The following is a 10,212-nucleotide window of genomic DNA, read 5'->3' as shown; positions in this document are numbered from 1 at the left end:
CTAGTACAGGTAAACATTTTGTACACTCTCAGAGTTACAGGGTCCTTTTGGAACCCTCTCCAGGAACCCCCGAGGGTGCCTGAACCCAACTTTGAGAACCCCTGCCAGGCCTGCATGGTATGTAGTATAATGTACTTCATCGTGCTGACTTTATGCCTCTGCTTCTAAATATCTGTGCATTCAATGATTTATTTGGTTATTTCAACTCTATTGGTATACTTATTCTGATGTATCTGGGTGTTCATGTTGTGTTTAAGGCCTGACTCACACCTTCGCATCTAGCATACAATGATGCATGCTAGATGTAAACAAAGGGTTTGTTTACATCTTGCCCCAATGGAAGTCACATGGTTTGACACAACATTTGTGTTGTACGGCTTTCGGCTGTGTTTCGACTGCCCCCCACCCCCTCATACAACACAAATGTTGTGTCAAACCATGTGACTCCCATTGGAAATGAATTGCGAGCTTGCATCAGTAAATAAGTCTCATGCATCAGCTATACATCATTCTGTTGTAAAGGTGTGAGTCAGGCCTTATACTGACAGACCTTGTATTGTGATTGAGCAGTAGTGCAGCACTCAGCTTTCCCCTGTTAGAGACCCAGGCTCTGTCCTCCAGACTAAACCCCAATTCTGGGATATTATGTGTGATTTATGTCCAACAGAGGGCACCAAAACCATAGATTGAAATGTCTTCTCTTGTTTTCTCTTTCTAAGGTTGACTAATAATGTCTGATGTGGTCAGGTGAGTTATTTCTAGGGCCGTGCTTAGTTGTAGGCAAACTAGTGCTTGGGGCACCAAACAGTCAGGGGACAATGTTTTTCATATTAAATATTAGCGTGTATAGACACTCATGCTTTCTAAGGTTTGATTTGGGGCCCTAAATATGAATACAAAATCAATATCAACATCTTAATACTGTCCAATAATTAGATAGGTATAGTCAAAATACACTTTGTGTTTGAAATAGACACTCATGCTTTCTAAGGTGTGATTTGGAGCCCTAAGGATGAATACATAATGAATATCAACATCAACAAGCAGGCAGTTTCTGCTGTCAAAATATGACTCCCCAGTCAAAAAACACTGTTTGAAATAGACACTCGTGCTTTCTAAGGTGTGATTTGGGGCCCTGGAGATGAATACAAGATCGATATCAACATCGTAATACTGTCCAATACTTAGATAGGGAAGGGGTTGCTAATATTATATTCATAGGCGACCATTTCCAAGGGTGCGCTCGTTTTAACTTTACATACTCAAGTAGCCTATGCCACTTCATTACGACACTTGACTGCAATATGCAAAGGCTCTGATAATCACGATTTCTATAATAATAATGAATCAATACAACATCTGTACCTGGAAATTTGGTAAAAGTAGACCCAAACTGAAAGTACTCTCTCTCTCTCAACTCCTCCTCAGTTTCACTCCCCTGTGACGCATACATTATTGCATTATTTCCTCATTCTCTGTCCCGGAAACGTTGTACAAAATATGTTTCTGTCAAGTTTAAGGAGCACAAACAAAACAAGGTCCCCGGGAGTTTAAACCAGCATATACGACTCTTTAAGAAACACCGGAATAATAATAATCATGGCTTGCTGCGATGATGAATCAACGGTTCACTACGAAACCATTCCGATGACTGCACTGAATATGAGCGTGAGAAAAAAGTTCGGACTGTTTCTGAACCCTCGGAGCACCGTGGCGTCGGACTGGATGGCCGTGGCCGAACTCATGGGCTTCACATACCTGGAGATCAGAAACTACGAGTTGTCAAGGAACCCGACGTTAGATATATTGGACACCTGGCAGTCCAGGAGTGGTCCGTGTGCGACCGTTGGGAAGCTACTGTCCATCCTGGAGGAGGCGGAGAGAATGGACGTTGTGGAAGACCTGCGTCCCATGATAGGTGAGTACTGGTACCGTAACTATCCATCCGTGGTCCACGATAGATAGATCCACGATTCGTGGAGGAAGGTGAGGTTCCAATCGGACCTATGTGATGTGGTACCCGGCTTGGTAACAGGATAAGTGGTGGGCACAGTGGGCTTCATTGCACCAAGGAGGTAGAGTGGGCACCTCGGTGTTAAATTGGCTATTTCTTTTGACGAATAATGTAAAAATAAATAAAAAAGAAAGAAAATTAAATACACATGAAGTACACAATACTTAGGCCTACTTGAAATACCTACTTAAAACACATGATTAGAGTAAGATAATTATCATAAGGTCTAATATTTCTAGTCCATGTACAGTAGGCCTATAATATACTTTATTATAATATACATTATTTAAGACACATTTTCAAATATTAGATTTTTCAACATTTTGGACAAAATGGGTAGCCAATAGATGCGCATGGATAAAGTGAGTCAGTGGCAAATCGAGTGGCAATGTGGGTTTAACGCCATTTAACTTTGTTTAATACTTGTCAGATAGGACTTTTTTGTTTGGATGTATGAGCTGTCAACTTTGTCAAGGCCAGAAAGTAGAGTGTTGCCATTCAGTAGGCGTTCCTGCATAACTTCCAAAGTTCCAGGTATGATGATGATGTCACGCGCATGGGGTGCATACTTAGTTTAGACTAGTCATTGGTTAGACATGGGTTAAGGTTAGGTTTAGGTGTGCTGCCCCGTGGGAGGTTAGGTTTAGGGTGAGGGTTTACTTAGTTTAGACTAGTCATTGGTTAGACATGGGTTAAGGTTAGGTTTAGGTGTGCTGCCCCGTGGGAGGTTAGGTTTAGGGTGAGGGTTTGAGATGGGTTGTAGTTGTAGGACTAATGACTGGTCTAACCAATGACTAGTCTTTTTGATTGATTGATTGAAGAATTTATTAACAGTTTGCAGAATTACAGTACATTTCAAGCACAAACTCAATACAAAGGCTGTTAACTGTGAGTGGACGACCCAATTAAGCATTACACTTGTTTCCAACAGGGTCCACCATGTTCAAATCATCAAAACATTTAGAGACGTACAAATAGACACTTCTATAGACAGAACAGGAATTCATCAAAAAAGAATTCATCAAAAAGGAGGTAAAAAGGGAAAAGAAAAATATACAGTGAGGGGAAAAAAGGGGGGGGCGGGGGGGGGGATTCACGTTCAGCTCCGTTAAATTGTTTGTTTTCCTTGGAGGAGCTGCGTTGGGTCCCCAAGTCGGCTCCGTGGCCGTACCTTGAGTTGGCTGTGTGGCCGTGACCATCTCTTGTGTTGTCCTTGCGTTGGGTCCCCAAGTTGGCTCAGTGGCCATACCTTGAGTTGGCTGTGTGGCCGCGACCGTCTCTTGTGTTGTCATTGCGTTCGTGTTTGAGGGATTCCGATTTTACAGGGGCCAGTTTCGAATTGCAGCCGTCCGTAGGTGCCCTTTGAGAGCGGTTTTGAAAGAGTCAAGGGATTCGCATGTCTTAATGACAGTTGGTAGGGCGTTCCACATTTTAGTGGCATAGGAGCGAAAAGAATTTAGTCCCTTGTTTGTGCCGAATCTGGGTTGTACATGGTTCGTTGCACTCCCTCTGGTGTTGTGGGTGTGGACTTCGTCTAAACCAAAAACTGTCTAAACTATACCCTCTATTTTACATCGAGGTGCCCATGTATTGTCCCTAGTAGTGCCCACTGCCCAGTACCCCCAATGACTGAAGCAATGTAAGACCCATCTTTAATACTATTTAAGTGAACATCTTTGTATGATTGCATGCACTCCCAGGGGTCTGGGGGGATTCTCCCCCATACATGTGGTCAAAGACGCCTGCAGGTGTTGGCAGCACTGATCCCCCTGTCTTTATAAGCTTGATGTTTTTATTTTGTTTAGACGATTACACTTCAGATAATATAATAATATAATAATAATAATAATGAATTGCATTTTCCAAGTACTCACAGTGCTTTACTATGGGAGGTGAAGATACCAATATACCATGATCATGAACTGATCTCTTGCAAAAATTGTTTGTGTGTGTGTGTGTGTGTGTGTGTGTATTGTTTGATTGTGTGTGTGGCTGGACATGCGCTTGGACATTTTTAGATGAAGACATCAGGAGGCATCTTGAAAAGAAGGAGGAACCACCCCTTCAAGTTCCTGTGGTAGACAGCTGTGCACCCCGCACCCCGGAACCCATCACCACGCGAGACGAAGAGGGTCAGTATATTTATTTTACTTAAAGTAAAATAATCAATACTGCGATCTAGAAATACTCAGTTACAAGTAAAAGTGTGGTATACAAATTGTACTTGAGTAAAGTACAAAAGTATTGGCATCAAAATGTATTAATATACTAATGTACTTTTACCAAAAGTAAAAGTACCCATTATGCAGAATGTCCCATTTCACAAGTTCAATATGTTTACAATTATTTTGAAAATTGCAGATCTACAAGCTCACCATCTGCCGCGATGCGTTGAGTACATGTACATACTAGTTAGTTTCCACCAGCTGCACATTATGATCTGTTCTTAATAATTCACATTGCTTAAAACATGAATTACGCATGTTTCAATTAGATTAAACTAAGTATGCACCCCCTCCCCCGGGGGTCTGGGGGACTTTGAAACAGAGTAGATGTAATTTCCAAGCCTGGTTTCCAAATTCCAGCCCATAGACCCCGCTCACTCCACTGAGCGAACTGCTTGGAAGCTAGAGTCTGATAATCAATGGTCTCAGCTCTTAGCTTATGTATGATTCATGATAACTACTTTGAATTGTTGATATATATGTTGATATCATATTACCATGCTTTTTTATTCTCTATTCTTGCTTAATGTAAGTCTCTGGATTAAGAGCGTCTGCTAAATGCCTAAATTGTAAATTGTAATCAGGCTATAGTAACTTCCTGTTTTCTGGTGAATTTGGGGAGTTTGGTACTTTTATCAGGCTTGCTTTACTAGCATTGGAAAATGATGGGTACAGTTTCAGCCATTAAAACGCAAAACTAGGCCTACAGAAATTGATTTGATGACTGAAGCAATGTAAGACCCATCTTTAATAATATTTACAAACAATACAAACACAACTAATACATAGAACACACAGATGCAATACAATGTAATATAAAATGCATTCCCATAATAACACAGCAACAGTGATGTTGGGTGGTAGGGTTATTCAAAAATGTTATTTAAAATATCCACTGCAGATGGCACAAATTAGTTCTTGTAAGCCTTATTTTTTGTTAATGGTACTCTAAGCCTGATGGTAACAGCTCAAATTAGGGGCGAAGAGGGTGGGTAGAGTCATTGTAAACCTGAATTGCCTTTTTTGGTTATGGAGTGGTTGTGTATGTCCTGAAGTTGCAATTGTTCGTCTCCAATGATTTCTACACTCTCAGAGTTAAATTAACAGTGGTTTTACAATATAAATTGGGGTCCCAGAGATAGAAATGCCATTAAATCGGGGGGTCCGTAGCATAATGCGTGTGAAACTGGGGGGTCCATGAAATTAATATGTTTCGGAATCACTGCTAGAGCCGTAAAAACCCTCCCTTATCGGGGTCACTGGCATATGTTTTCAAATGGGGGGTCCGTGGCCTAATACATGTTGATTTGGGGGTCCTTGACACGAAACAGTTTGGGAACCACTGGACTAAACCAATGTATTTGATGTCTCCCTTTTCGTGCTATATGCAGGTACACCAGAGCTTTTTGACGCCTTCATCTGTTACTGCCAGAGTGACCTCAGTTTTGTCTACGAGATGATCCACAAGCTGGAGCAGACGGAGAGCAGTCTGAAGCTGTGTGTGTTCGACAGAGACGTCCTCCCAGGTTCCTGTGTGTGGACCATAACCAGTGAACTCATTGAGAAGAGGTATAGGCTCACCTCACATCATGTAATATCAAGCTGTTATGTATATTCAGTTTTTAACCCATTTAGGCCTGACGTCGAAATTTAATAAATGTCTTCAAAATCCTGATCCTGTTTCTGTATCGGTGGTGCTCAATATTTCATGTCAAGGACCCCAAAAAATATAATATGCCTCCGCCCCACCATCTGAGAATATGTTGTTCCAGGGACCTCCCCAGAAGCAAAGATTTGAGTTAAAATGTTCACTCTGAAAGAATATATATTCAAAGTTCATAGCGCGGCACCGAGTGCCGCGCTATGAACTTGTAGATCTGCTATTTTTCAATAGCTAAAGTATAACATAAACACCAAAAGGGGTTCCCGCCCAAAATGGGTTAATCAATCAGAGTTATATCTCCGCCCGCCAAAGGCCGTGTGCGTGCGTGTATGTACGTTATCCCGAGCTAATCTCTCAAACAGGTTATCCAAACGGGATCAAACTTTGCATGCTACCGGTAGGCCAATAAACACGTTCCGAGAGAGAGAGAAAGAGAGAGAGAGAGAAATAGCATTTAATTTAGGGGCTTGTTTTAATAGTAATGGTTGGTGGAGAACTGTGTATTTCATGCATACTGTCTGGTCTAATGTCCAGGTGTAAGAGACTGGTGGCTGTTATTTCCGACGAGTACCTGGACAGTGATGCCTGTGCCTTTCAGACCAAGTTTGCCCTCAGTCTCTGTCCTGGTAAGGCCACACATACGCACGTGCATGCACACGTACGCACACTCACACTCACACTCACACACACACACACACACACACACACACACACACACACACACACACACACACACACACACACACACACATGCTTTTACAGCACTTTGATTCTGAAAAAGACTGAGCTGAAATAAGAATGCATTAATAATAATGTCATATTGTAAATCTTTCCTCCAATCACCATTTTCAGGCGCTCGAACCAAGCGGCTTATCCCCGTGGTTTACAAGCCCATGAAGAAGCAGTTCCCCAGCATCCTGCGCTTCCTCACCGTTCTCGACTACACGCGGCCCTGTTCAGAGGCCTGGTTCTGGAGTCGACTGAGCCGAGCTCTCTCGCTGAAGTGATCAAGAACCAGGGAGGCCTGCAGGGGAGTCTTTTAATGGTATAGCAGCAAGCAGGCTGTGGCAACTGTGGTGCCATACCATGACGTTTCTGTTGACGTTTCTGTTGTTCAAAATAGCTTTGAAGGAGTCATTTTGGTGCCCAGCCTGTGAGGGCCTGTCGTCGTACAACACGAGTAAAATGAACAGACTCATGACCTGGGCCATGGCTTAATGGTCCAGGCACCTTGACTGGTAACCCAGTCTGGCAGTGTGCCGCGGGTTCGACTCCCGATCCCGACGGCCTTTACCGCATGTCTTCCCCCCATCTCTCTCCCCATTTCCTGTCAGCCTACTGTCTGTCCCTCCATAAAAAATATAAAATAAAGGCGAAAGCCACAAAAAAAACATTAAAAAAAGAGAGAAATGAACAGACTCATGGGTCCCAGCGGAGGCTTACAAAGTAAGACCATACCATAAAGAAAAGACTATAGTCTTTCTTGCAGCTAACCTGACTCCTTTTGTATGTGCCATAGGTGCTCCCTAAAGCTTCTTTGGGCCAATGGCAACATACAGGGTTGGGTAGGAGCTGACTAGCCTGGCGCGGCCAGACTCATAGCGAGGGTTCACTGACGTCGCAGGGAGGAAACATCAGTGAACCCTCGCTGTGAGTCTGGCCGCGCCAGGCTAGTAGCTGAGTACATGTAATCTGGATTATGAAAAATTTGTAATCAGCCCAGTTTACATTTAGAATAATATGTAATTAGATAATAGATTACAACAATTAGAATTATTATTAATAATTATAACAATTCATAATTGGGGCGACTGGCTCAGGAGGTAGAGCAGGTCGTCCAATGATCCATGGGTCGGCGGTTCGAATCCCGGCTCCTCCTGTCTACATGTCGAAGTGTCCTTGGGCAAGACACTGAACCCCAAATTGCTCCCGATGTGCTGGTTGGTGCCTTGCATGGCTTCTGCTGCAATCGGTGTATGAATGTGTGTGTGAATGGGTGAATGTAATGCACAATCTATGTAAAGCACCTTGGATAAAGGCGCTATATAAATGCACCATTTTATAATAATAATATGGATTGCATTTTTATAGCGCTTTTGAGTGCTTACTCAAAGCGCTTACAATGGTCCATTCATTCATACATTGGGAGCTGAAGCGGCGAACAGTCAAAGCCAGTGTCCTCACTCCCTCACACACCAATGGTGGCGAGCTAGCACCGACCGACTCATTGGAGAAATACATTGTCAAGGAAGTTTGTTGATCATGTGTTTGACTGTGTTCTCACCCCAGACCCCTACTGTGCTATTCTGGGTGGATTTCAAGACCTGTCATTTCTAACTCATTACCAACATAAAGCTATACAATATGGCATGGTTATCATTTTGTTTTTGTTTCGAGTTAAAGTGTATTATTCTTTTTTTCCCCTTGTCCTTTCCTTTGAATGGGGGGGTGGGGAGGGTTTGTGTGTATATGTGTATGTGATGTGAATGTTTGTAAAGTATGTCTTGTCTTTAAACCTGAAAATGTATAAATAAAATTGTAAAAAAACAAGGAAGTTTGATCATAATTTCGATTACATATTTAAAATATGCCAATTTTCAACTCCCACCCCCTTGGTCCCCTTGCTCTGATCCAGACTCAGGCCCCTGCTGTGGCCCACCCCCCTCAGTATCCTCTGTGTTGGATGCATACATTGCAACAGCCACTTTGCAACAGTTCTGTTTTGTGGTGGCTATCGGAAGCTCAAAGAGGAAATGCGTGTTGGTGTCAAATAGGCAACCCGTGATGATGCTGAGTGCGACCGCAGCAGTGTGAATTCGCAGAAGCTAAGGTGTCCTTGGCACTACCTTCACGGCACTACCTCTTTAAGGCCAATAAGACCTGGGACCGATTTTAAAAATGTCTTCGTTTTCATGTCAAGGGCCCCCAAAATTATGTTTTGGACCCCCAGAAGCAAAGATTTGAGTTATAAATGTTTGCTTTAAAATGTATATATTCAAAGATTTGCACCCCCCCCCCCCAAATAAAAACAGTAGATCTACATGCTGCACTATGAGCTTGTATATCTGCTATTTTAAAATGACACAGAAGCTTTCCCAGTTTTAATGGGTTATGGAGCAACCTCCCTCCCAACCTCTCTCTCTCCCCCTCTCGCTCTCTCTCTCTGTCTCTCCCTCTCCCCCCTCTCTCTGTGATATTTTTTTCATGTATATGAAAATGGTACATCAATAAATGCATATACAGTCTATGAAATGTAAGTATAAATGTATAGTCAATCAGTCTATGAACAATTGAATGAATACATACTCGCCATTGAATAGCCTACATAAATTATGTACAGACTATCGAGTATCAACACAGCTTGTCAATTAATATAATGTATTGTACACTATAACCAGGCCTTCAATTGAACCTCAGTCTTCTGTATTGGAATCAGTAGTAATACAATAACTTATGAGTAATAGCTTTGACCTGTCCACGGACTGTATTTAATAATAGTCGTGTGCTGATGTATGATTGATGACAGGTCAGTACGGTGCGTGTGTGCCATTTTTCTCCAGCATGTGTCATACTTGAGCAAGGGCGGAACTCTGAAGCATTTAACATACACCACCAGAGGTGTCGCTAGCGGACTCTTGACAAAAAAGGAACCTGGGAGGGGTTCAATTCACAATTGACAATTGAACATCCAATAATAAAGGGAAGAACACGATACTGTCCAATTACACGAGAGAACGTTCACACGGCCACACGCCTATCGTCTGACACCGACAAACAGCCATTGGAAGTGTGGCAAACAAACCATATAGATTGACATGGCCCTGAATGACTATGTAATTTAACACCAAACATTTTCTTTGGTCCTTGTATTAACGCGCGTTTTCTAAGTACTCAAATAGGCTTTATATGTGTGCGGGGGTCAAGGGAGAGGAGGTAAAAAAGAGAACAACTTTATCAGGGCAAACTCAGATAAGCAAAGTAGCAAACGATAAGAATTAAGAGCAAAAACACTACAAATAAAAACATGAACTACACATTTGACAATATCCTTAATCGTGTGTATCCCCTAACATTATATATATATATACATACACACACACACACACGCACGCACGCACACGCACACACATTGGGGCGTTAAAAAGGACTGTCGAAAGTCGAAACATCCTCTTGAATCAACGATGACGGCGGTGAGTAGTTACAGCACACGATAATAATGCCACACTCAACATGGCCGCCGCGCACGTCCACTTTCTGCCCAATAGAAAACGTGGTGGGCGTGGCTGTCGGGCTAGTGTCAAACTTTGGGA

At 42.5% G+C, this 10,212-nt stretch overlaps 1 protein-coding gene across 1 annotated transcript; it reads left to right on the top strand.

Moving 5' to 3' along the window:
- Positions 1-1,503: 1,503 nt before the first annotated feature.
- myd88 (MYD88 innate immune signal transduction adaptor) lies at positions 1,504-7,206 on the top strand. Its single transcript, XM_079489099.1, has 5 exons — positions 1,504-1,918; positions 4,033-4,146; positions 5,631-5,808; positions 6,437-6,528; positions 6,755-7,206. Exons 1-5 carry the CDS (start codon positions 1,600-1,602, stop codon positions 6,907-6,909), a joined length of 858 nt encoding a protein of 285 aa, XP_079345225.1. The 5' UTR covers positions 1,504-1,599; the 3' UTR covers positions 6,910-7,206.
- The last annotated feature ends 3,006 nt before the right edge of the window (positions 7,207-10,212 follow it).

The sequence above is a fragment of the Electrona antarctica genome (assembly GCF_951216825.1).
Source record: "Electrona antarctica genome assembly, chromosome: 20".
Classification (NCBI taxonomy): Eukaryota; Metazoa; Chordata; class Actinopteri; order Myctophiformes; family Myctophidae; genus Electrona; species Electrona antarctica.
The sequence above is the reverse complement of the archived record's forward strand: the minus strand, read 5'-3'. Positions and strand labels throughout refer to the sequence as shown.